Genomic DNA, 27,224 nt, shown 5'->3' with positions numbered 1-27,224 from the left:
GGTCAGAGGTTAAGAGCACCGTCTGCTCTTCCAAAGGTTCTGAGTTCAATTCCCAGAAAGCACATGGTGGCTCACAACCACTTGTAATGAGATCTAGTGTCTTCTTGTGGTGGGCAGGCGCACATGTGGGCAGAATACTGTATAAATAATAAATAACTCTTTTAAAAAAAAACAGGGGAGGGGGTAAGAAGCACAGCAGATGTCTGACTGAGCTACCCAAAGCCAGTGGGGGGTGGGCTTGGAGATACTTAGCCACTGATGGGGGAAATTGGGGTTCTCTACCTTGGGTGTCCCAGAAAAGGAAAGAGGGGCCAGGAGCTCATGCCATGGGGTACTGGCCCTCGTGCGTATCTCTGGCAGTCCCTGGAGGTGCTCTTTCCAAGGAAATTTGAATCACATGGACTGTTGAGGCTTATTATAAGAGCGTGTGCCTCTGACTATGTTGAGCTGGATTAGAATGATGCAGCCTATAACACATGGCTCTGCACTAAAAGATGGGGGACAAATACAAGCCCTTCAGAGGCAGGAACTGTGATTCCTGATAGGGCTACGGGAGACGCTCATTCAAAAGTAGCCTGCCAACAGGTGGGGAAGGGGAGGAGGAGAGGGGAAATGTCCTGAAGCATCAGAGGCAAAGGTAAGTTCTAGAAAAAAACAAAGTGAGTAGGTGGTCTTCTTCCTTGGGACCACTTGCTCAGCCTCCCGGCCGACTGTTAACTGCCACTGTGAGCATCTGCTTTACAGGCCTGTATAGGTGGGTCCCTGATATTGGCATTGTCCCCTGCTCAACCCAAAGGCATCTCTCTGAAGCTGTGGGCTGCTTGTAGGGGAGGAGGGCTCCCCTGGGCATCATCGGCACCTTCTGGTATTTTAGTGGGGTGAAAGGGCCAGTAACAGATTTCAGGCTTGGACCCTCTTGCCACAAGCCTATTCTGCCACCAGGCAGAATACCAGGAGTATCTACGCTTAGGACAAATGGCCTGTAACCTCAGTGGGCAGCTCTTCTCACACAGCCTGTTTCTCGAAGGTGCGGGACTCTTTACCAGCCACGCTGCGTCAGCACATGGACACGGGCAGGATCCATGTGGACATCATCAGCATCACCAATGGCAGCGTCGTGGTGGAGTTTAATTTGCTAATAATGGCAGACGTGGACGTCAGGGAGGTGTCTGCTGCCTTCCTCACTGCCCTACAGAACACATCGCTGCTGGAGGTGGTCAGAGGCAAAACCTTTATACAAGGTGTGTGTGAGGGGGGGCGGGGTGCTGGGCTTGCTCTTCTGCCCAAGTCACATAGTCAGCTGTGGCTCTCTGCGCCTCCTTGTGGGCGTTCCCAAAAGCTTTCTGAAGCATGGAGTGATTGGGGCTTCCTTGTCCTCCTCCTCCTTTTTTATTTTCTTAAGATTTATATATTTATTTATGTATACAGTGCTCTGTCTGCATCTACACCTTCAGGCCAGAAGAGGGCATCAGATCACATTATAGATGGTTTGTGAGTCACCATGTGTTTGCTGGGAATTGAACTCAGGACCTCTGGAGGAACAGTCAGTGCTCTTAACCTCTGAGCCATCTCTCCAGTCCCTTCTTTGTCCTTCTTATTTCTACCTGTGCTTTAATGGGATGAGAACAGATGGGGCATTCTGGGCAGCCACTGTCCAGGAAGAGTCCGAGGAGAGCCTAGCAAAAGTACCAGTGAAGAAAGCAGCATGGGGAAGGCAATTTGGACTCTACCCTCCTCGGACTTGAAGAAAAATGACAATTGGCTCATAGATAGATCTTTTATTTTGTTGAGTCAGGGTCTCACTGTGTAGCCTTGGTTGGCCTGGAACTCACTCTGTACATCCGGCTGGCCTCACATTCACAGAGATCTGCCTGCCTTTGTGCTGGGTTTAAAAGCATGTGCCATCATGCCTGACTCTAAATAGGTTTTTTTTTTTTTTTTTTTTTAATGAAGACTTTAAAATTGAATGTCTTTTTTTTTTTTTTTTTTTTTTTTTGAAGAGTGAGAAGAACTACTTAAGTAAATGCAGGTTTTCAGAGGAAAGGACTGCAATACATGATTACCTAAAAATATCAGTCTTATTGTCAAGCAGAGTAAAGTCATCACTGTAGAAATGATAGAAGAAAACTTCTAGAAGAATTAAACAGCTTGTGTGCAGAGTGAGATCACACAGCATTGATAAATAGTAAGCCCGATAGGTCAGTGTGCAAAAGACGCTAACAGACAAAACCCAAAGGAAATGCAAGTCACCAATAAAGATGTGATCACTAAGGACATCGCTCCTTTTGTCCACAGAATTGGAAAGGAAAAAAAGTACTATAAATAAACCTAAGTTAAAAAACAAACTGTCTTGCCAGGCATGGTGGTACACACCTTTAATCCCAGCACTCGGGAGACAGAGGCTAGTGGGTCGCTGTGAGTTCAAGGCCAGCCTGGTCTACAAAGTGAGTCCAGGACAGCCAAGGCTACACAGAGAAACCCCGTTTCAAAAAACAAAACAAAATGAAACAAACAAACGAAAAAGACTTCCAGGGGCTGGAGAGATGGCTCAGTGGTTAAGAGCACTGTCTGCTCTTCCAGAGGTCCTGAGTTCAATTCCCAGCAACCACATGGTGGCTCACAAACATTTGTAATGTGATCTGGCCTCCTCTTCTGGCATGTAAGTATACATGCAGATAGAATACTCATATACATAAAAATAAATAAATATTTTTTAAAAAGACTCCCAGATTCTCTCTGAGAACAGCATGGACCCTGATAAGACATGAAAAGCAGTGGAGACTGGAGAGTAGGATTTTCTCACCTTTTTTGAAAATCCAGGCAGTGATGGGTGTCAGTAGTCCACAGCATCTTCCTCAGTGGCCTGGCATTTCATTCTGGGACTCTGTCCTGGAAGAAATTATCTCAGCTCAGACCATAGTTAATGGAAAGACAGCCATTGTCAGAGTGCCTTAAAAAGCAAAGAAACTGTAAACAACCTATAGTCTGGGCTAAAACTGGCCTATGCTGAGTTCTTCCCACACTGTGGGCTGTTGTCATCACTGAACGGGGTTTGTTGAGACAGAAGATGCTGGAAGGGCATGCACTGAGTTACAGTGGGTGTCATGTACACACACACACAAACACACACACATTTGCTTGTGTATGTGCTGAGCGGGCACATGTGTGTGTGCCCGCTCAGCATGTATGAGAGTGTGTATGTGAGCATGCATGTACATGCTAAGTAAGTTTGCTACCACTGAGCTACAACCTGCAGTCTGCTTTGTAAAGACCAGAAGGAAACAGTATGACTCTTAGCTTTGTGTTTTGGTTCATAGCCCTGTTGTGCAGGGCTGACAGACCGAATGGGCAGAAAGATGGAAGGCATAAGGAGCATCTGCTGGGCCCAGTACTCGTCATTCGGGTCTCCAGTTCTGTGTATCTCTTGGTCGAAACAGCAGGCTGGAGGGGGTTCAGCTCTGGGGGAACCCCTTCCCTGCCTCAGGGCTGTATCCTTCCAGAATCTCCCTGGCTCCCCATTCCCACAGCAACTCACACAAACACTGAAGAGCCTTACAGACTGTCCTAAGCCTGCCATCTGCATATGTTTTTACCTTGCCTCCTGAGATGCACTGTCTGAGCAGGACTGGGCATGCAGCTGATGACGCTGGCCACACCAGAGCCGCTTGTGGGCCCGTCATGGCTCCTGTTCTCCCCTCAATGCTTTTCAGATTACAATGAATGTGAAATGAGGGAAGATGACTGTGCACCTGGGATGTGCAGAAACACCTTTGGGTCTTTTACATGTAGCTGTGATGGGGGAAGACCTGACTCGCATGTGGAATATTCTGGAAGATCCTGTGATGGTAAGTCTTATAAGCCTTTTCCTGGAAGACAATCAATATCATCATCATCATCATCATCATATTCTCTCTCTCTCTCTCTCTCTCTCTCTCTCTCTCTCTCTCTCTCTGGTTTTTTGAGACAGGGTTTCTCTGTGTAACCTTGACTGTCCTGGACTCGCTTTGTAGACCAGGCTGGCCTCAAACTCACAGTGATCTGCCTGCCTCTGACTCCCAAGTGTTGGGATTAAAGGTGTACGCCACCACCGCCCGGCTAATATCATCATCTCTTAAGGACACTCATTCCTAGGAAAAAAGGGCCTTTGTCCAAATGACATCAGCATGTTTTTTATGACCTGGGCACGTTTTGTGTGTGTGTGTGTGTTTGCATGTCCTTGCATGTAGGGTGTATATGCATATACATGTAGGATATGCATTATGTTTGCATTTGTGTATATGAAAGATACATGTGTGTATGCATGTAGGGTATGTGTATGTATGTGTGGAAGGTATAAGTGCATGCATGTAGCATGTGTGTGTATGTGTGTTTGCATGTAGCATGTGTGTGTGCATGTAGCGTGTGTGTGTGCATGTAGCATGTGTGTGTGCATGTAGCATGTGTGTGTTTGCATGTAGCGTGTGTGTGTGCGTGTAGCGTGTGTTTGCATGTAGCATGTGTGTGTGCATGTAGCATGTGTCTGTGTGCATGTAGCATGTGTCTGTGTGTGCGTGTACTGTGCATATGTGTATATGGAAGGTATATGTGTGTGCATATAGGGTGTATATGTGTGTGTGTGTGTGTGCAAGTGTAGGGTGTCTGTGTGTGCCTGGCCCTCCCTCCTTTTTCATATATGTCCAATGGGGGGAGACAGCCACCTGTGTGAGTAGACAGTGGAGCAGGAGACCTGCTCTGCCTGGGGAAGGTGGAATACAGAGGGGGTCAAGTTATGCTGAAACTGACCAGCAGGGCCAGCTAAGTCAACACCTGGCAGTGTGGGTCCAAGCAGGCAACAGAGAATGGCTGAAACTTGGGAGCCTGCAGAAGTGGATGAAAAAGGAAACATGCTACCCAAGAGTGTGGGGGACTTTTCTATAGTCCCCTGGATCTTGCAAAGGTGTGAGCTTTGGGGCAAGAAGGAAGCCGAGACAGTAGAGGCTCCTGAGGGGACAACTTAGGACTCTCCTTGGAGACAGGCCTCAGTGACTCTGGGGCAGGTTACTCACCTATTCTCACTTGGCACTCAAGTGCAAGTGTGGGGACACTGTGGCTGGAGCAGGAAGCTCCTGGTTATGTCTGCTTTAAAGTGTGGGGCCTTAGAAGTCTACCCTGTCCCTCTAATCCCCAAACAGACTCACCCTGAGTCTTTGTCTCCTTGGAACCTTCAGGTGGCTCTTCTGGGAACCTGGTCCAGACCCCAGGCCAAGAGTGGCCCCCTATCCTAACAGGAACTAGGGATACCCATGTGCCAGCTGCCAGCTCCATGGCCCAGGACCTGCCCCTGCGGCTGACCTTGACAGATGCGGTTGGAGTGTCCTGTGAGATTGAGACAGTGGTCATCACCATCCAGAAGCGCTTTCTGCGGCAGGAGGCTATACCTGAGGCCTCTCTGTACCTGGGAGAGCCCTCCTGCAACGTGAGCAAGAGCAACAGCACACATGTGTTCCTGGCGGCAGGCTGGGGCGAGTGCGGGACCCTCGTGCAGAGTGTGAGTGAACTTGGCTGCCGCGAGCCACCTGGAGGGACCTGTGGGGAGGGTTTGCACCTGGTAGGGAGGCCAGGCAGGCTCTTCACCCCTGGGCCTCTGACTTCTAAGCGAGAGACACAAGAAGAGGATGTCAGACAGTCCCACATTGTCACAGTTGCCATACTGGAAGCCTGAGGTAAATGCAAGCTCCATATTGCAGAATTCTTCTGGTGCAAAGAGCTTGGGGTTGGCCAGAGTCGGGGTTTATGGAATCCTCTCTGCCCAGGCTAGATGGAAAGGAAAAATGGGAAAGCCAAGGAGTCACATGGGAACATGTGTGTGACTCCACCTGTATACATACTTATGTATTTGTATGGGTATACTTGTGTGCTAGTCAGATTTCTGTCACTGTGACAAAATACCAGAGATAAGTCAAGTTAAGGGAGGGAAAGGGTTATTTTAGCTCACACTCAGAAGTTTCGGTCCATGGCTGGCTGACTCTATTGCTTTGGGCAGGAGAGTATGATGGAGCAAAGCTGCTCGCTTCATGGTGGCCAGAAATGGGAGAGGAAGGAAGGGGGAGGGGAGAGAGGGAGAGAGAGAGAGAGAGAACCAGCATGTGCTAAGATCCAAGAGCTCTTTGAATGCCCCACCCCCACCCCATGTTCTAACTTACTCCATCTAGGCTCCACTTTCTAAACCCTCTGAGTTGCCCACAAATGTGCGGGGGGGGGGGGGACTTCATGAGCTGCCGTGTCTAAAGAACACACACTAGGAAGGCCACAGTAAGAACAGTAGCCGTACCACGTGCTCAAGTGTCCTCTGCAGGCCAAGCTGTACCAGTGAAGCAGCACCTCCTCGAAGTGGCAGGATGCAGGAACCAGCAGATGGAGGGTTAGAGCCAGCTCTGTGCTCTGAGGCAAATATCTAATTGGCAGTTCAGTGCAGATTAACTGGTTTGGGGGAATGCCGAGAGAAAAGAGAACACCATTGATAGGATAGGGTATCACATGGTCAGATCCAGGCTGACCCAAGGGCATAGCTGCGCACATGCATATGATTGGTAGGCTGGTCTCCCTTTGGTGACATCAGGGGACACTTGTTGGGATCGTCACACTTCTGGGGATAATCCTCCAGTACCTGGGCTATGCCTGCAGTTGGGGCCTGGACACCCTCCGGGCCAGGGAGCTCACTTACACCCCATCTCTTTGTGCTCAGAACATGACCAGCACAGTGGTGAAGACCACACTGAGGAACGATCTGTCCCCAGAGGGCGTCATCCACCACCTGCAGATCCTCAGTCCCATCCAGTGTGTGTTCCGCAATGACCTTCTGACTTCCTCGGGCTACACCCCACAATGGGGGTGAGTGGGAGGCTGCCCTTGCCTCCACCCAGCTTGGGCTCCCTCTAGCGCCTTTGCCTGAAGGCTGTTTGGGGCATCAGTCCTTCGAGGGCTTTCTTGAGTGACCACACACGTGAACAGGACTTGTGCTAACTGCCAGCTTCCCCCATTTCTGTCCCCAGTCCTCTCTCTGTGGCTGATCAGCTACGAGGAAAAGCTTCTAAACAGCAACCTCGAGCTCCTCAGAGCTGTCACAGCCTCTACCATGACCAGCCACCCTCTTTCTGGGGCACACCCACCTACACAGAGAGGAGCCAGCTCCTTGTGACAGCCAGCTGTGCATGCAGCACCTCTTCTTACCTGCGGCGGGGAGGTCTTCCTTGACTTCTATGCTACCCCCAGAATCACCTTTTATGGGAAGGTAGTGGAAGAAAGGGGTGCATAGAGTAAGCTTCTGAGAGCCTCTCCCCAACAGAGTCTACACCGTCATCGAAGACCTCCACGGTACTGGAAATTTTGTCACTGAAATGCAGTTGTTCATCGGCGAGTCTCCCATACCTCAGAACTATACCGTGTCCGCCAGCGATGAGATCAAGATTGAAGTGGGACTTCACAGGCAGAAGAGCAGTCTTAAGGTGGTACTCACCGAGTGCTGGGCCACCCCCTCCAGCAACGCCAGGGACCCCGTCACCTTTGGCTTCATCAACAACAGGTTAGAAACCACACCTTGCCCAGCCCCCAGGGCCTACTTTTGGACCCCTTGGAATTTCCAGGCAAATGCTGATGCAGCCTGGGTTTGGGGCCAGATGAGGCAGCGGCCTCTAAGACTTCCATGGATGCCTGTGAAGGGCAGATTCTCACAAGAGGCATGCCTGAGTAGCAGCCGGGAAGAGCAGCTGACTTAAGGCGCCATGTTCCTTCCCCCAGCTGTCCTGTTCCTAACACCTACACCAGTGTGATCCAGAACGGCAACTCCAGCAAGGCCCAGTTCAAGCTGAGGATCTTCTCCTTCGTCAACAATTCCATCGTCTACCTGCACTGCAAGCTCAGAGTGTGCATGGAGGACCCCAGGAACACGTGCAGGATAGTAAGTGCTGGCTCCTTCTGCTGCTTCTTGTGGTATGGTGGTGGGGATTTGCTATCCTGCTTGGCGGAGGTACTGGCCCATGCACAAGAGCACAGGGGCAGTGCCCAGAAGCATGCAACTTAGAGGGAGGGTGCAGGACAGGGTGGCACATGTGACATACTTTGATTCAGGCCAAATTTGTTCTTCCTGGGTTTTTATTAATTTTTTTGGTTAGCATACAAAGAAATGAATTCCATTGTGACAATCTTCATATATATTTATTGCCATGCTTTGCTTATTTATGCCCATCTCCCCCACTTCCTCCTCCCATGGTCCAAGTTTCTGCTCCCATCACACATATATACACACACACATACCATATATACACACATACACACCTATATGCACATATACATTTACGTGCACACATCACATACATTCATATGCATATATACACATATGTATATACACACACATAGATATACACACATACACTCAGACATACCACACACTACATCTACACACATACACACACACACACACATACATATATATATATATACACACACACACACACAGGTACACATACACACATAGACATACATACATACATACACACACACACACACACACACACACACACACACACACACATTGCCCTTTCTCATCTCTTTCAGCTTCACCTGAGCTTTCTGTCCTAGTTTGTTTTCTATTGCTGTGATAAAATTCATGACCAACAACAACTTGGGAAGGAAAAGCTCTATTTTAGCCCATTTTCAAGAGAAACCAACTCAGAAGCTTGAAACAACAATGGTGGAGTATTGCTCCTTACTGCTTGCTCCCCTGGCTTGCTGAGACCTAGGCGTGGCGACCACCAACAGTGAACCAGGCCTTCCTACTTCAAATAGCAATGAGGAAACTGTCCAACAGATGTGCGCACAGGCGGATCCAATCAAGGCTAGTCTTCAGTTGAGGGTTTCTCTTCCCAGGTGTGTCAGATTGACAATAAAACTAATCGGTCACCTCACCCCTCCCCACCCTGCTACACCCCTCCCCACCCCACTCTGCCCCACCCTATCACACCCCACTCTGCCCCACCCCATCACACCCCACTCTGCCCCACCCCATCACACCCCACCCCTCTCTACTCCTCCCCTCTCTACCCCTCCCCTTCCTACCCCTCTCCTCCTCAACCCACCCTTCCCCATCCCATCCCACCCCAAACAGCTGCGGGAGTATTCCCCTCCGATGACATTGAAGCTTGGGTGTAAAACATTACCTTAACCCAATACCACTTTAGTGATATGAATGGTGCATCCGCAGCTCTCAGCCTCCGTAGCAGCCTTTTCTCTCCTTGTGTGTGGCATTTACATAGAGCTTATGGGTAGTTTGTATTCTCATTTACCCAGACTATGTGTGTTCCTCCTTTGCTACTGTACCCATCTCTGAGGGTGACACAGATGTGCCAGACATCTGGGGCTTTTCCAAGTGACAAGCCTTTGGCCAATAGCAATGTGTGGCTAAGCAACACAGTGACAGATAATTCAGTCATCCAACTTTCTCACACAGTAGGTCTTCCTGCAGGCACAGTTGATTTCCCAGGATGCTCACTGTGTGGCGTGCTCCAGTATGTGCCTGGAACCATAGAATCCTCAGAAGCATAGGGCCAGCAGTTACAGCACAGGGCCAGCAGTTACAGCACAGGGCCAGCAGGTATAGCACAGGGCCAGCAGTTACAGCACAGGGCCAGCAGGTATAGCACAGGGCCAGCAGTTATAGCACCGGGTCAGCAGTTATAGTAACCTGTTGTCTCCTCAGGGGCCGCTCTCAGGTGTTTGCAGCCTGACCCTGATCTTCTGCCCACCGACCCCCGACCCATTTCCTTTAGAGTGTAGCTTTCTTTCCATTAGTTCCCAAGGCTGCCAGACAAGAAACAACTGGGGTTAAAGTTCATCTCGACCAAAGAAGTTGACCAAATATGGTCATGTGGCCAGTTTTGTGTGACCTTGATAGAGGCTAGAGTCATTTGAGAGGAGGGAACCACAGTTGAGAAAATGCCTCCACCGGGATCAGACTGTAGGCAAACCTGTAGGGCATTTTCTTAATTAGTGACCAATGTGGGAGGGTCCAGCCCATTGTGGGTGGTGCCACCCCTAGGTTAGTGGTCCTGGGCTCTGTAAGGAAGCAGGCTGAGGAAGTCACATCGAGCACTCCTTCGTGGCCTCTGCATCAGCTCTGCCTCCAGGTTCCTGTTTGGCTTGCATTCCTGCTCTGCCTTCCCTCAGTGGACTGTTACTCTGGATACGTAAGCCAAATAAACCTTTTCCTTCCCAAGCTGCCTTTGGTCAATGGCATCTCATCACAGCAATAGAGACCCTAAGACAATCAGAGTTAGAAATCTGGGGTTAGGGTGCCAACGTTTTCTTGGAAGACCATGGTGGGTGATGAGTATCCAGAGGGCAGATTGCTCCATACCACTGAGCCAGGCAGTGATTTTTGAAGGACAAAGGAATCTGGAGGAGTGAAGGCCTGGCTGAGCCCAGGGAGGACACATAAGGGAAATCTGGGCGGTGTGGTTAAGGCATGGTCCTGGGGAGGGATCAGAGGTTTGTGTGTTTTCTCCATCGTTCCTCCGTGTGTACCCACCGGACGCCTCTCGTGCTCCGTTCCTCCGTGTATACCTACCACATGCCTCTCGTGCTCCGTTCCTTTGTGTGTACCCACCGCACGCCTGCGTTCCTCCATGTGTACCCACCGCACCCCTTCTTGTGCTCCATTCCTTCATGTGTACCCACTGCTTCAAGTGGTTCTCTGGTTTGTTTTTGTCAACTTGACACAAGCTAGAGTCACTTAGAAGAAGAAAATGCCCCCATCTGATTGTTTGTGTACAACTCTGTGGGGCATTTGCTTGATTAGCGATTGCTGGGGGAGAGCCCAGGCAACTGGGGCCAGTGCCACTGCTGGGCATGTAGTCTGGGTTGTCTAAGAAAGCAGGCTGAGCAAGCCATGGGGAACAAGCCAGTAGGCAGCGTTCCTCCTCGGCCTCTGCTTCAGAGCCTGCCCCCATTCTTGGCTTCCCTTAACAGACTGTAAGGCTCCCCGGCTCCCACACCCCCATCTAGACTCACCCATATAATGGTTCAACGTCCTGTTCTAGAAGACCAAATAGTCACGGTCAGATGGGGAAAACTCCAGACAGTGAGTTCAGGTCCTGTAAGCACCTTGAGACTAAATGTGAGGTTTCTCTTTTCGAAACAGAGCTGCAGCGACTTACGGTTGCTGAGAAGCACTGAAGCCGAGCACCAGATGTCCTGGGGGCCCCTCCATCGGTCTGAAGGTGAGTCCTCTGGGTTTCAATGGCAAAGAAACTAACCCATCTTCCCAGCATGCAAAGTGCCTGTTTGAAATCTGGGACTTTAAAGATTTCTCGTAAAAGACTCATGGCAGTGGCCTCAAGACTCTACGTGCTTGTGCGGAGGGGGTCTAAGGTCATCTCGTGGAGGACAAGCTTTGTTCCTTTTGGTCACCTTGAGAGGCGAGATCTACTTCTGTGGCCATGCTATAGGACGCGTACCAGCTTCTGAGGTCCTGGGTGCTGTGACCTGAGTCCTAGGAAGCTGAGAAGGGCTTTGACCCTGAGTAAAAATGTCAAATGGATACAAAGAGGAAGGAGCCAAGCTGTAAGCAGACAGCTGCAGCGTGTGTGCGCATGTGTGTGTGCGCGTGCACAGGTGTGTGCTCACGTGTACGCACATGTAATTACACATCCACATGGAAAATCTGTTTAATTCAGAAGATGAACAAAAAAGGCCTTCAGTTTCCGCTTACTAGATGACTACATTCATGTGTTTTCAGGATCAATTTTCCAAACATGCCCCCGCCCCATGATCTAATTATTTGGAAAAAATGAGGAATCTGTGTGCCTTGGGCACGATGACAAGTTTTTAGATGCCTCCAAGTTTCTCTCTCCTCTCTATAGTAAGTGAATTTTCAGACTTTAGCTGACACATGACTTCCTGGAGTAAAAACTTCAGCTCCCAGCTTCCTGGGCTGCTGAGTATGGCTGAGGAGGTCAGTTCTGGCCAGTGAGAGGGGAAAGAAAGCATTGACAAGTCAAGGGGACCCTCCTCAAGGATCATCCAGTGCCACCCGTAGCCACTTCCTTCTTCCTTGTCCCCTGATGACCTCTCATCTTTTTGTTTTTGTTTTGTTTTTCGAGACAGGGTTTCTCTGTGTAGCCTTGGCTGTCCTGGACTCACTTTGTAGACCAGGCTGGCCTTGAACTCACAGCGATCCACCTGCCTCTGCCTCCTGAGTGCTGGGATTAAAGGCATGTGCCATGACACCTGGCTGGCCTCTCATCTTTATGCCAGAAAAAAATTTAAGCTTTTCCCGTTGCTCAGCGCAATCCTGGCTGTTTTCTTTCTGTTATTTTTTTTCCCTCTCAACCTTGATTATCTTGTGTCTCTCTGTGTTTTCTTGCATAATGGCTCCTGGGATTCAGGCTCAGGGTGGGAGCTGGGTTTTAGGTAAGAGTGAGGGCATCAGCAGGCAGGACCCAGCTGGCTGGTGTTTCTCAGCTGTTGCTTTTTATGCAAGCAGTGGGAAAATAAAGCTTTAGGCACACTTTTCAGGACACATTCCCAGCCTACTAACTCACAGTGTTCCAGACCCTGGGTGGCAAGGGGAGGGGGAGGGGGGAGCACAAATGATTGCTGACCCAGGTGAGGGTCCTCAGGTAACTGCTGGCCCACGTTCTAGAACCATGTGCCTTTTCTTCAGTCATTATCCTCTTGCTGTAGAGAAGCCGGGCACTATGGCCCACGCCTGTAATCCTAGCATTCAGGGAGGCAGAGGCAGGCAGAGTTTGAGGCTAGCCTAATCTACAGCCAAGGCAACACAGAGAAACCACCCAGTCTTGATAAAAAGGAAAAAAAAAAAAAATGCTGTAGAGAACTGGTCAACCTGGGCCCCAATAAGAAAGAGTATGCATGATCATGTGCTCTCATTAATAGAAATGGAATGTCTTCATTCATTCATAGATGTCACGGGAATGCCAGGAATGTGAGAGGCTCTGGACTTGGAGTTAGTAGACCTGAGTTTGATCATAGGCTGATGCATAAGCTGTGTGGTCTATGTAATATTATTGGCTCTATCCATCACCATCTCTCCATCTATGCATCCTCGCTCTGGTCATCATCTACCTTCCAATGACCCATCCAGCCGTCATCATCCATTTGCTATTCATCAATGTGTCATCTATATGATGTATTTAATCTTCACTAATCCATCCATTTCACACACTTGTCTAGTCATCCACCAACTAGTCACCTACTCATCAGACAGACGAGACAGACAGACTTTTCTTTCTCCACCCTCCATGTGTCAGATAGGCAGACACTCTCTCTGAAAGTCCTTAATGTGAGAGGCTCTTTGAATTGAAAACCAGGTTAATGGTAATACTTCTGGGATGTTGGGCACACTGCTATCTCCTTCCTCATCTTCCAATTGCGAAATGGGGACATCATTTCCTGCTTCAGACAGAAAACGACCTAACCGAGCTTCTGGAGAAGAGTTGGTTGTTGCTGTTTTTACCAAGCAGAGGTCTGTCTCTACACTAGGCCAGTATAGACAGCATTGCAGCAAGGGTGTGACTGATGTGTCCCCAAAGCTCTATCAATCACCCTCCTTTCTGTTCCCCACGCTGCCTTACTGTCTTGGGGCTTTTATTTTGACAACATTCTCAAACAAATGTGACAGGAAAGCCACTCTCAACACATGGTGCCTCCAGTTGGTAAGGACTGCTCTGTGGCAGCAGTGGTGTTAGCAGAAGCACTGTGGGAGTCTGCGGGGACAAGGGGAAGTCAACAGGCCCCCTGGCATGTTCCTTCAGCGTCTGGCCTCTATCCCCACTGTCATCATCACTTCCATTTCAGGGATGCACGAGGTTCACCTTGAGATCTGGGAGAATGTGTGTGTGTGTGTTCACTTATGGCTGGAACTGAACTGCAGTGAACTGGGCCTCAGAGGCAGAGTCTGGCTGCTCATAACCCTCTGTTTGTCTTTGTCCCCAAGGGTCAGGGCAAATGACAAAACACCATGGACTGGGTGCCATAGACCACAGAGTTGTGTTCTCTCACAGTTCTGAGAGCCAGAAGCCTGAGATGGGGGTGGGGGGGTGGGGTGGGGGTGGGGGGGCAGGGGTGGCCAGGCCCTGTTTCCTCTGAGACCCACAGTCAAGCACCTGTCCAGCCTCTTCCAGGTCCCTCGGGCCTGTGGCCTATCTTTTCATCCCCCAGCCCACAGCTCCATCTTACTCCAGGCAACTCCCAAGAAAACTAAAGCCAGGCATGGTGGCGCGCGCCTTTAATCCCAGCACTGGGGAATCAGAGGCAGGCAGACTGCTGTGAGTTCAAGGCCAACCTGGTCTACAAAGTCAGTCCAGGACAGCCAATGCTACACAGAGAGACCCGGTCTCGAAAAGCCAAAAAAAGAAAGAAAAGAAAAGAAAAAAGAAAACTAGCCCTACTATGTGAGGGTCCAGCCCCTTCAGTGTGGCTTCATCTTCCCTAGTCCCCCTACAGTGGCCCTGTTTCAGATGGGTCCTATATTTGTTGGATTTGGGCTTTAACATATTTTTTCATAGGGGGCAACCCTCCACCTATAGTTTCATGTGTTGATGATTGTAGGGAAATACGGCCTTCCTCTTGAATATGTGCTGCCTGCTTTTGCTCCAGTTTGGGAGTCTCCTGCAGCCATCTCTTCACTAGTCACTTATCCTGCTGATTGTTCATTGCTGGACAAAAACTTGGGTAGCATGAAATGGCTAGGGCACGTGCAGATGTCCAGGGCAGTTACTGAGGCTGCTGAGCCCTTCCAGAGTATCTGAACTGGGGTTCTCAGTACCAGGAGGGCTTGCTCCCACCCTGCATGGGTAACGCGTGTACCAGGATAGATCGCTTCTGCTGTGCAGGGGCTGTGCATGTGGTAGGGAGGGGTTTGTTTATATTGTTTGAGAACTATACACTCGCCGTGTGGGAGGGCCAGTATGGGCTGGTCATGTGTGTGCCAGGAGCTGTCTGTCTGTCTGCACTTCCCACTCTGTAGTTAGGTCTTCTGTATCCTCCATGTCTGCACTTACAAAACTTCTGCCTGCTTCATAGACAGAGAGGGTGTGCCTGCAGGACCCACCCAGGTCACGTGGTGATGTTCAGAGCCTCACATGGACAGACAGAGGTGCCGTGCCAAGGGACACATTCACTGTGTCAAACTGCACAAGCAATTCTGAGAGCATGCTCTCCATTTCAGACTCTCCCGCAGTGGACACAGTCAGGAGTCAACCTGGCCTGCAGGCCCCACTCTGAGCTGGGCTGAGTTAGTGACCTTGTCGGCGGTGATAAGGATTCAAATGGACAGGCAGCATCAGGACAGGGGTGTGTTGTTCTCAGGGGCTGACAGTGTGTGTTGTCACAGTCTGTTCCACAGTGCCAACAAGGCCAGTCTCCTGCCTCTGCTTTATTCAATTCAGGTACCCCAACTGTGCTGGGTCTTCCTGAAGGCCCCTGGAGGCTGACTGGATTTTGGGACCAGCTATTCCATGTCCCTGACAAGATGACTGACCAGGCATGAGGACCCACTTTCCTGGGGAAGTTAAGTTGCACAGTTGCAGCTAGGGGGTGACACCCCACTCTGGCATGTTCAGACAACAAGGTTGTCTGGTTGAAGCTCTTTGTCTAGGTGGTCCAGAGGCAACCCCAGGACTATTGTGGGACAACAACAGCAATTGACAACAACAACCCGTGGGCCACATCCTAGAGGACAGCTCAATGTCCTCTGTGGGGCCCAGAAGTGACATGAGGGAAGGGAAATGGGATTTGAATCCTTCAGACTACACAGGCTGTGCCCTAACCAGAACTTTCTAGAATAGCGGAAGTGGAAGGGATGGGGGATTAGCGTGCCCGGGGCACATCCGAGATCCCTGCTGTTGATGCCCTTGACAATGTGTCACACTCATGCACAAAGCACTATGGGCCCATGCCAGTGGGGATTGTGTGAGTGCGTGTGTGTGCATGTGCGTGTGCGTATGTGTGTGCGCGCGCACGTGCTTCTCCAGAGGAGGACATTGGTGTCTTGCTCTACCATACTCCACTTTAGTCTCTGTCTCTTGAGGCAAGGTCGTTCACTGCTCCTAGAGCTATGAGGGCAGCCAGCCCCATGCATCCTCCTGCCTCCCCCGCGCCCCCACAGCACTAGGATTCCAGGTCTGCAGCCTTTACGTGGATTCTGGGAACTTGAATTCAGAACCTCATGCTTGCACAGTAAGGGCTCTTCTGAGCCATCTCTCCCAGCCCTGACAGCATGGATCTTTAAAGACCGAGATCAAGTTCACCTGTGTACCAGACAGCCCCGATGGAAGAGAATTGGGTGGTATGTGGCACAGTGATCAGAGAGAACTGCCTCTTTGTCTCTGTGGTGTGAATGAACATCCACACCCCCAAACAAGCCTGGGCCCTCTAACAGCATCCTCCCTGCCTCACATCAGCCTCTTCTCCAAACCCCAGAACTATCAGTCTTCTGTCTCTGGTTTGCCTGTTCTAGAGCATTCTTATGAATAGGTCTCACTAACCATGGTCCTTTGTGACTCCCTTACACACTGTCTCCTAGGCGGCATGTGACATCAGAGCTCTGTTCCTTTTTGTGCCTTGATAATAAATCCATTCTATAAACTGGACATAGTGGGGCTCTTGCCCATAGTCCTACCACATGGAAGACTGAGGCAGGAGGGTTGCTGAGACTGAGATTACACAGTGAATTCCAGGCCAGCTTGTGCTACAGTATAAGACTATGTCTAAAAGAAAAAAAAAAAAAAAACTAAACAGACAAAAAACAAACAAACAAACAAACAAAAAACCAAAAAAATCAAAAAACAAAATCAAACAAACAAGAAACTTTATTGTGAGTCCTGGTTATGGTTGGCCCATTCATTCACGTGCATTGGGGCTATGTCCACATTTCACCCATTATGAACAGCGCTGCTATGGACATAGTGTACAAGCAACTGTTAGAGGAACTTTTCTCTCCATTCTTTGGGGTCTATAGTCTCCTGGACTTTTGGCTGTTACTCTGGCATGGGGCAAACCCTGGCCTCTGATGCGGGTGGTACACAGGACCCCCCTGTGTCTCCCTATGAGGACCTGGCTGGTTCTCCAGCTGTGACGGGGGCCAGAGGTTCTGCACAGCTCTACTTCCGGGCAGAAGCTTCATTTTGCACATTTGCAGGCTGAGTTGCTCCCATTGGATGAGGGCCCCTGCCTTCTTTGCTGTCCCACAGGTGCACACAGGGCTTTGCCTTGAGGGGCCTCACATCAAATTCAGAGCACACGGCTCAGATCCACCCCCTACCGCAATCTAATCGTACCCTCTGCCTCTTGCTAGCTTCACAGCTTCTGGGCCAGCATCCAGCCACAGGAGCATGCTTCCTCTGACATTGGCACCTCTCTTACCCTACACCTATCTCATCCACAGGCATACCTGAATGTACAAAGCCAGGCCTGGGGACTGGCTACATCATTGCCATTGCTGTGGCTGCATTTATTGTGGTGGCAGGGGCCACAACCCTTCTGATCTTGCGTTACCAGAGAATAAGGGGAAAGTACAATCTCAGAATCCAGTCTGATGACTTCGGCTACCAGGTGTTCTCTCAGTAGGAGACCCAGGCTGACCAGGAGATGGGTAAGAGGGAGCATGTCTGATGCCACACCCTGCCTCCATCACCTATAGGAGATGGCTGAGTGGGCGTGGCCAGGGGTAGATAGATCTGTAACTGGCAAAGCTCTCACCCCCAGAAGCAGCTGTGAGAGTAGGTGGGGAGGGAGCACAGACCGTTTGCAGATTAGCAAAGAGTTCTGCCATTTACACCACGGTCAGAGATGGTGCCGTGACCCCCACCCCCACCCCCCCCCCCCCCCCCGCCGTGCCCACCCTAAATCTCAGCCAGAGATGCTTCCCTCTTGATGGACTAAGCTAGTTCACAGTAGAAACGCTACAGAGTCATCACACTGTGTTGTTTAAGTAATAACGGCCAGAAATGCCAGTCCCTGTTTGAAGCAGACAATTTAAATATTTTTTTTATCAATTTATTTATTTGTACTAGTTGGTTTTCTTCTTCCACCATGTGGGTCCCAGGGGTTGAAGCCAGTCGTCAGACTTGGTGCCAAGTCCCTTTCCCTGCTGAACTACCTCACTGGAACCAGGGACACATTTTTTTTTTTTTTTTAAAGAATGCTTTGACCCATGTTTGGTGGATCTGTGGCTGTGGAGCCTGAGGACATGGAGGGCCCCTTGTGAATTTGCTCTTCTCCTTCCGGGAGACTGACCCTGTGACCTCCTTCCCCACACAGGCCACACTGTGAGGTCCAGTAGTTTATCGTCCAGCATTGACTGACAGGAGTCCACTCTGGACAGCGCTGTATCAGCACTTGGTGATAAGCTCCCCCACAATGACACCACCCTCTATCGCCCCCCCCCCCCCCCCCCCCCCCGCCAGAGGCTGAAGATGCAGAGCACCGCCCACCAGGCCAGTGACAGGCCTGCTGAAGATGTGAGCCGAGTGACAGAATGGCCTCCCACCCTCAGAACCAGCACAAACACGGCCCCTCCATCGTCCAAGCTACTGGCGCAGCCTCCCCAAGCTTTGACATTCAAACTGCCCACGTGACCCTTGCTCACTGACAATTACGTAACACACCTTCGCAGACATTTGACGATGCCTGTGATGGATGGATCCATCTGATAAACTCTGCGCTGTGTCCGTGTCCACACACAAACGCACTAACCCTGCTCTGCTTATCAGCACTCGGCTTTCACTTAGGCAGCAGTGACTCAAGACAGCCTACATGACCATGGGAGGGGCGGCGCTTTCTAATAAGTGACAGTCACGTGATGTGTATGCGCTGCTTTTCCCATGTTTCCAAGCACATCCATGGCCATTTTTCATGTAATCCCATGAGAGGAAGGTGTGATTTACCCACCACACCACAAGAAAGCAGGGAAAGGGCACGGGAGGCATATGCCATGCTAAGAGATCCTCACTTTGAAAGGCCAGAGTTGGTTACATAGTTACTGCCTAAAGGCGATAGTGTTTCCCCTAATGAATTTAGGATTGCAACAGGGTCTTAGCATTTCCTTTCCTTAATAGGCTCAATTCTGTTCTTACCCAGAACACTTGAGGGGGCATGAGCCTTGATGTATTGCATATTCTTGGGGGTGAGGATGCCAACCAGGAATCTGTGTGACTAGCCGACTTTGAGCAATAAATTTCTGCTGGCACTGAAGCGTGTCTCGCTGTGTTGATTCCCCGTGTGGCTCAGCTCACGTGGCTGGGATTCCTCCACCAGTTCTGACGTCAGCTCAGCACCTTCCTTGACTGTTCTTGGCAGGGGGAGGGGGCAGGGGGGAAAGGAGTGAGAATCTCATAAAAACCTGATGCTGAGCCCAGGATGAGGCAACTCTTTGGAGTCTGAAATTTTCCATCACACTTCATCTTCGCTTCTCACGCAGTCTCAGTGGACAGGCTATGCCAGCTGTGAGGCCAAACTTCAGGGTTCCGGAGACTCCAGTCCTCAGATGAGCAGTCAGGTCTGCTCTAGGTGGAAGAGGTGGCAGGCATTTGCTCACTCAGTGCTCACCAGGGCCTCTCTGGGGTGGGGGGTGAGGACATGTACCTATCAGTTGAGTTTTATAGAATGTGCCGAGGACACAGAATTGGAACCAAAACCAGCCACTATCTGTTGGAGCTGACCGATCTGGTGTCAAGTCTGCATCTCCCTTTGCCTCCTGGGGGACAGGGGAGGAAGGCCCTGTGGGTTTTTGAATATACCTGAAAAGTCCAGATGGTCATGGAGCATCCCCCAGAGTGGTCATCCTTCGCCTTCTGTAGTTCTGTCTGGGTCCCTGGGAATACTCATCTTGGCCCTGATCTTCCTGACAGAGTATTCTGGATGGGAAATGACACATAAAAGAGATCTGACCAAGGTCAAGGTCTGATGGAAGAGGGTCTGTTTGTAGTAGAAGGTGTGGTGGAGGAAGGGCTGTTGGAGGAGGTCTGTGGGAGGAAGAAGATCTGATGGAGGTGAAGGTCTGATGGAGGAGGCCAGATGGAAGTGAAGTTCTGAAGGAGAAGTTCTGAAGGAAGGGAGGGTCTGATGGAGGTGAAGGTCTGATCAAAGTGGGGGGGTCTGGTGCAGGTAAATTCTGATGGGAGGTGGTGGGGTTGATGGAAGAGGGTGTAACCGAGGTGGAGAACCTCTGAGCTTTGACCCACTCACTGCCTGGCCCAAGCTGCAGCTCTTCATTACCACCACTAGATGGAGCCCTGAGCCAAGTTCGCACCCAGGGCTGTGCAAACCCCTGTGTTTCTGCTGTAAAGACGGCTCTGGCAGCATCGCCTGTCTGTTTATTTGCGGGGTTTAAACCGCCTGCCTGTAAGCAAAGATGAATCTGAAGTTTTTCTGTAGGTCTGCGCCTGATGGCACAGGGCCTCAGAGGTAATATTAGTCTTTGAGAATAGGACCTAGCAGTTCTCTCTGGTACGCTGAGTTGGGGGGGGTGGGAAGTAGGAGGTAGCATGTACTCAGTAGATTTCTTAGGGAAAACAGTCCCTTTCTTCCTTCCCTGTCCATTTCTAGGAAGGAAAATGTGGTTGGGAAAGATGGCTAGGATTTCCTCATCTTTTAGTCAAGTGTACCCAAGGGACTCCAATTGAGCCCTGGCCACAATGGCTCTTGGTCACCATGCACTTAATCTGCAAAGTGAAATCATGGCTGCTCAGTACAGTGGCTGTACTGGTAAGGCCCCCACAGCTACCTTGGAATCTTCCTTTCTCCCCAACCCCTTTTCCTTCCAGAAGCCTAGAGGGAAAGAAGATACAGAAACTCCCTGGTATTGAATCAGGGACTGGGACAGGTCATTGGACTCTCCCACCCAGCAAAGCAGCAGGTGGTTAGAGCCTACCCCTGCTGGGGCTTCACCTCCAGGCCTTGCAGGTGCTGCCCTGGGAACCCTGGGCAGGCAGGTGGGCAGCCAGGGCAGGAGGCAGTGCTGGAGACCTAGGTGAAGGTGCCACCACAAGTGGCTGGAGCGGCCTCTGGCTTGCGATGTCCCCATGCTGAGTTCTGGAGCTGAGTCTGTGGAGGAAGTGGCCACTTGCCTTTTGTGGGGTACCCAATATATGAGTTAGCCTTACAGGTGCCTGCGGCTTCTCTTCTTTTCTGCATCCTTTGTGTGTGTTGAAGTACCATGTGACTTCCTGCCATTGCTCTCCACCCCCAGCTGCCCATGGCATTTTTCAAATTTTAATTTAATTTATTATTTATACAGTACTCTGCCTGCATGTGTGCCTGCACACCACAAGAGGGCACCAAATCTTATTATAGATGGTTGTGAGCCACCATGTGATTGCTGGGAATTGAACTCAGGACCTCTGGAAGAGCAGTCAGTTCTCTTAACCTCTGAGCCCTCTCTCTCCAGCCTACCCACGGCATTTCTTGTCTATGACTCTTATGCCTAATGGCATCCAGGCTTCCAAAGGAGCTGGTTTAGGCTATCGTAGACGCCAATCCAGGGAATGGCTCATATTTGTCTTCCTCCAGAGTGGAAGGAACTAATTTAGCTTCCCAAGAGCAGCCCTGAGCTCGCCTCTGTGCAGGTACATGATACCTGCTCTGTCCCTTCCCACCGTCACACATGTTCACTTACCAGATGGGTGTCCCAGATGGGTTTAGCTAACCCACATGACATGGGTCCTCCTTGGAGCAGCAGGACCAGGGTACTGTGGCTGTCTCAGAGATTTCAGTTCCTGTATGAAAGGTTCTCGGGCAGGTGTGGGCAGGAAACAAAGGTGAGTGATACCTCCAAGCCTGCAGGTCCTTGCTGCCAGGTGCCAGCCCACTTCACGCCTGTAGCTAAATTAACCCTTGCTGGTACAGAGTGTAGGAGATGGAACCTGGGAAGAAGGGGCTTTCAAGGTCAAAGCCACCCTCCCAGCTCTACCTGGCCTTTGGTTCCCTGGTTTCCTGGCTCTGGTCTCCTGCCTGGTGTTGACTGTTACACCATTAAACAGATTTTCTCCCAGGAAGCTGATGAGCACACACATTTGAACACGTGCGTACACACATGATAACCAACTTCCTCTGACAAAATATAATACAGATTCAGGTGAGATTAATTTTCAAAGGTGATTCCTTTTCCTTAAGTAAATTCAACTTAGAATTTTTATTTATTTATTTGTTTATTTAGTACACACGTGGGAATTTTCAAATCATGTTCGAAGAGGCCCTTGATTCATATTTGACCAACTCCGTCCGTGAAAACCTCATCAACAATTCTGCTTGTTAAATCCCCCTCAAGCGCTCTAAACTGAATTTACAAATTTAATTTATTCCATTTGTTTTGTGAAGTGCCTCAGCTGCCCTAGCCGGGTCCAGAAGGACTGTGGAAAGCTAATGAGTGTACTGTTTTGTGTTGGTTTTGTTAGTGTGAATGTGGGGTCCAGAGATGGAACCTGTGGGCCCTCTGAATGACAGGCAAGTGCCCAAGACCATGATTTCTCTGTACACAGGTTGCTCCCGGGCCCTAGGACACATCCAAATTCTGTTTAAGTATGGTTACTTTGCTCCTCCTGGTAGCTTTTGGCTCAGCACAACCAAGCCACAGTGAAGAGGACAGTAGAAACCAGAATCCACCATGCATGGTACGCAGGGGCCAGAGGTGCCGTGAGGGGAGCCCTGCTACATATGGCTCTTGCCGACATCACAGACATTTTAAACACAGAGTCCACTATGTGGCTTGGGGTCCCTGAGCTCCCCAGCAGATGTTTCTCAAGTTCAGAGAGCATCTCTACCTCCATAGCCACACCCAAGCAAGGGCTGGCTTCCCTTCCGAGGTGTCGGTGATCTTTCAGGGTACACAGCCATGTTCCCAACAAGCCAGCCAGGAGCTGTCATGTCCAGGGCCTGCACATGCCGCAGAGGAGCCAGACTCCCAGGCCCTGTCCAGACTCCTACAGATCAGTCCACCTTTCTTCTTCTTAGTCTGGCCTCTCTTAGAGACAAGCCCACTTCACTTCTGACCCTAGCCCCCTCTCTGAATTCTCTCCAAGCTCCTCCCACCATGGTTCCCATGAGGAAAGTCTCTGTGTGGGCTGCCAGCTTGGCAGCTCCTGCATGGAACTGTATGTCTTGGTACCAACTCCAAGTCCAGTGGTTTCCAGCCATTCCCCTGTGCTCTGGGTCCGGCTGTTTTATATTAGTACCAGGGTTAGACGCACATCCTCAAGGTTGTGTGGCAGCCTCCTTCCTGACTGAGCCACCTCTCGGCCCTACAGGCAGAAATTTTCATTCTGGTATCTAATGATCTTTTACCATGTACCTGTGACACTTCCCACCCCCTGCCCAGGTCTGTCTTTAGGGGTGCTCACATGAGGTTCAGGTTTAAATAGTAGTCCCACCCACCATGGATGCAGCATTGTTTGGCCCCTGGTCTCTCCTGCAAGTTGTAGGGACTCTGTGAAATCTCTTCCCGGCAAGACAGGAAAGTTTGGTTCTTTGAGACCCAGTGTTTCAAACAATTTGACGGCATGTCTCTCTCTCCTGTTTTGCTAGAACAGCTACAATAAGAGCTTATGCCTTGTGCCCAGGACCCCTTAGAACCAGTCTGAAGTGAGTAGGGTCTGAGTGCTCCCCACTCCTCTGTCACTTTTGCTACATCAAGGGCACGTGCTCAGGATGGGCAGGGAGCAAAGGCTCTCCATCCTCTCCACCCCAGCACTCAGGGATGTGGCTAACTTCCCAGGGGGACAGGACCTAACTGTGGGGTCCAGACTCTCCCTGTCTCCAGCTCTCTTTTCCCTTCTGGGTGAGAACATTGTCCCAACCCCAGACTATACAGAAGTGAACTAAGTGTCTGGCAATCTTAGCTCGGGGTCTCCCAGCCATAAGTGGCTGTGAGAGGAGACAGGGCTGTGTGGCAGGAGACCTCTTTTGATCATATTCCATCCATCTTACACTTTGTACTTCTCTAAAAAGCATTTATAAATATTCTTTATAGAGCAGCAGAAATTGCCATCCCACCAGCTAAAGCAAGCATGTTGGTAACCATGGTAACTCAGCACCAAGCTGAGGCCTCAGGTGGACAAGAGGGGAGTCCGCGTGCTACCTGGGAGCCGGAGTTGCAGTGAATGGATAGGCTTGTAAACCTTTACAGTCTTTGGGGCTGGAATCCCTGGTCCCCTTCTAGGGAGGTGTCTGTCCCCATTTCACAAGCCCTGGATCCCTCGCAATGACAGTAAATTGTAGTGGCCAGTGTCCAGGCTGGGATCCAGGTAGGGGCTTTTAGCTACATGGACCAGGATTCCTGAGAATGGGGCCATCCAGGTTTCCTTTTTCCAGTCTGCCCATGCCGCGCTTGGGTGTCTGCATTTTCAGGCCCGTGCCAAGGCTAATCCCAAGGATTGTGGAGCCCGGTGAACCCAGGACTTCTCCCTGCATCTTGCAATGTGAGAGACAGAAACAGGCACAAACAGCAGTATAGTCCAGAGGGAAAGAGATAAAATCCTACGCAGAATGTTTCCAGTCCTGCACACACACACACACACACAAGATCAGAATCAGCATCTGCACGGTACAGTTAAACAGCATGCATGCAGCTACTTCTCAGCTGTGCCCAGAGCCCTTGTCTTCCGCAGAACAGGTATGAGGGGATGCTCCGAAAAGCAGGCTGGGTTGCAAGCTAAGTCTTATCCAGGTGGAAAGCTGAGTCAGGGCCTCTCTAGCCCTGTGAAAGGAGATTCTGGCAAAAGCCTTAAGTGGTACAAGAAGCTACACGACACAGATAACCTCAGAGATGCTGGTGGTGAGAGACCCTGAGCCTCCAGAGCATGGCCAACAGTTAGAGCTTCCTTCTCTGTGGTCCTATGGGCTGGAGTTGGTATAGCCCAAGCATCCCTAATCCAAACACCTGAAATCCATGATGCTCCTCCATCAAAAGTGTGGTGTGTGTGTGTGTCTGTGTGTGTGTGTGTGTGTGTGTGTGTGTGTGTGTGTGTGTGTGTGTGTGTAGATGGAAAGGGGAGGAGTTTCTAGTTTGATAAACCAGAGGTGGCCTGGCCATGGACCCATGTTCTTTTTTTTTTTTTTTTTTTAAGTTTTAGTTTAGTTTTTGTTTTTTGGTTTTTTGGTTTTTGCTTTTTTTTTTTTTTTTTTTTGATACAGTGTTTCTCTGTGTTAGCCTTGGCTGTCCTGAACTCGCTTTGTAGACCAGGCTGGCCTTGAACTCACAGCGATCCGCCTGCTTCTACCTCCCAAGTGCTGGGATTAAAGACGTGCACCACCACGCCCGGCTCCGGAACCATGTTCTTAAAGTACTGGAGGAACTTGTAAGACCATCACTTCTCTTCTGTGGTATCCTGAGCAAGACTCTTAAATCCTCTTTGCAGTTTTCAAAACGCAAAGTGGATCTTTGCAGTATGGGTTGCAATCGACAAGAGCTGGATGCTGCCGGCCGGCTCTTAGGGACTCGCCTCTAGAGGGCACTGTGGGCCGAGCCTAAAGCTTAGTGGGAGGTTGAGCAAGAAAGTCAAGGTGTGAAAATCAAGGTGGAGTCACTTGTGTCAACCCTATGAAGACTCCTACAGAGGGCTTTTCTGCCGGACCGCCTGACAGTAACTAGTGCAGGAGAAAGCCACTTCCATAAGCCTGTGCAGAAGCCACCATAGCCTCACACAAGGATATTTGCCAGCTTGGCCATGCCCATTGTTCTCTGTGTAACATGAGTCCCCGTGGAAAGGCACCACTGTCCCCAACACTATCTGTGTACTTCCTACAATTTTTCCAGACTGTAAAGATAGTCATCATAGGGGAAATAAAGAACAAAACACATATTCCTGTCCCCCAAAGAATTTGGTACAGTATTGGAAGCACCAGGGACAGGAAGCCTTCCCACAGGTCTGGGTCTAACCACCGGAAGCGGCAGGAACTAGGCTGTGAGAGGCAGGGAGGGAAGGCATTTCTGGGGGTGAAGGGTGGCAAAGAAGTCTACATTCTGGTCTCAGAGCTTATCCAGGGTTGGCTAGTAGGGGTGGACATATCTGGGGGTCTGGTTAGGTCCTGCCGGCAGCTGTTCTGTTGGTCAGACCTTCCATTGTCTACACTGACCCAGACACTGTGGATCCCCGAGGCTGCACACCCATAATATCCCACAGGCACCCCTGCAGTTTGTGCAACAATGACGTAAGGTTTCTCTCAGAAGCTGCTTGTGAGGACCCCAGAGCACTGTGCCCACAGATAAAGGGGTACCTTTCTCTTTGCAGCCAACCTCTATGCCCTCAACAAGATGACAGGAATCCTGAAACTTTGGATGAGCCCGGTTATGCGCTGTCCAGATAGAAACTCCTGGTGAATCTTCCCCCTTTCCCAGGGCCTTAGCCTCCTGACCTATTTCCACTCAGAGGCAGCCCCCAGCCCCTCACTCCAGAAGACTGTGCACTCATCCTCCCAGCCCCCAGATTTGCCTTGAGAAAGGACAAAAGGGAAATCTGAGTTGCCTGTGGCGCGATCTCCCCATAACCAAGTTTTTTCCCTAGTCCGCCTGCCAGCCACAGGCTTAATCTATGGATTTTTCTGGACATTGAAGTTCATACCTTTAACCCAGAGAGGACTGTGGGTCACTGCCTTGGCAGGAACTAGAAGAGGAAGGCGGAAGTCTGCCCAGATGATGTGAGGGGACAGGGTGTGGGTGTGCCGGTGGCGCACTGGCCCTGTTTTCCATCCTCCCTGCTCTCACAGCTGTTTTGTGAAGACAAACTGCCCCCACCTGTGTCCAGCCTCTGGGCCCTGGTGACAGTGGAGGCTTCTCCACCATCCACACCCACTCTTAGGTACAGATGCCAGCGAGGCCAAAGTCAGGCATAAAAGGCAGTGAGCGCAGTGCTCATGCGATCCTGCCCTCACTGCTGAGTTCTCAGCACCCACAGTCCCATCACAGCGGAGGGAAGGGGTCCTCGAGACCACTCAGTGAGGCGGCCACACCCTAAGATGGCTTTCGGCTCATTGCTAGAGGACAAAGGGGGACACAGAAACACCAGCCCTTCTGGCCCCAGGCCATGAGCTAGAGAAGGCAGGAGGCAGGCTGCTGCCTCTGGGAACAATGCACAGTGGCAGATCCTGGGGACACTCGTCTGCTGATACTACATTGGGAAGTGGCCCTCAGCCTCCCAGACACTGGTTCTGAGGACTCGGCTCCTTGTGCCTGTGCC

General features: G+C 50.5%; 1 protein-coding gene across 2 annotated transcripts in view; it reads left to right on the top strand.

Annotated features, from left to right (window-relative positions):
- Umodl1 (uromodulin like 1) overlaps positions 1–17,641 on the top strand; it is a 51,599-nt gene extending 33,958 nt beyond the window's left edge. For both annotated transcript variants that reach the window (XM_051152622.1, XM_051152621.1), the window contains 8 exons: positions 1,028–1,241; positions 3,711–3,845; positions 5,208–5,527; positions 6,725–6,870; positions 7,325–7,561; positions 7,777–7,936; positions 11,174–11,252; positions 17,441–17,641. In XM_051152622.1, coding sequence (XP_051008579.1) covers positions 1,028–1,241; positions 3,711–3,845; positions 5,208–5,527; positions 6,725–6,870; positions 7,325–7,561; positions 7,777–7,936; positions 11,174–11,252; positions 17,441–17,622 — 1,473 coding nt within the window. In that variant the 3' untranslated portion in view covers positions 17,623–17,641. The remainder of the gene's footprint in view (positions 1–1,027; positions 1,242–3,710; positions 3,846–5,207; positions 5,528–6,724; positions 6,871–7,324; positions 7,562–7,776; positions 7,937–11,173; positions 11,253–17,440) is intronic.
- Positions 17,642–27,224: the final 9,583 nt, after the last annotated feature.

This window comes from Acomys russatus, chromosome 11, assembly GCF_903995435.1.
Source record: "Acomys russatus chromosome 11, mAcoRus1.1, whole genome shotgun sequence".
NCBI classification, from domain to species: Eukaryota; Metazoa; Chordata; class Mammalia; order Rodentia; family Muridae; genus Acomys; species Acomys russatus.
Note: the sequence above shows the minus strand (reverse complement) of the source record. Positions and strands in the feature narration are given on the sequence as shown.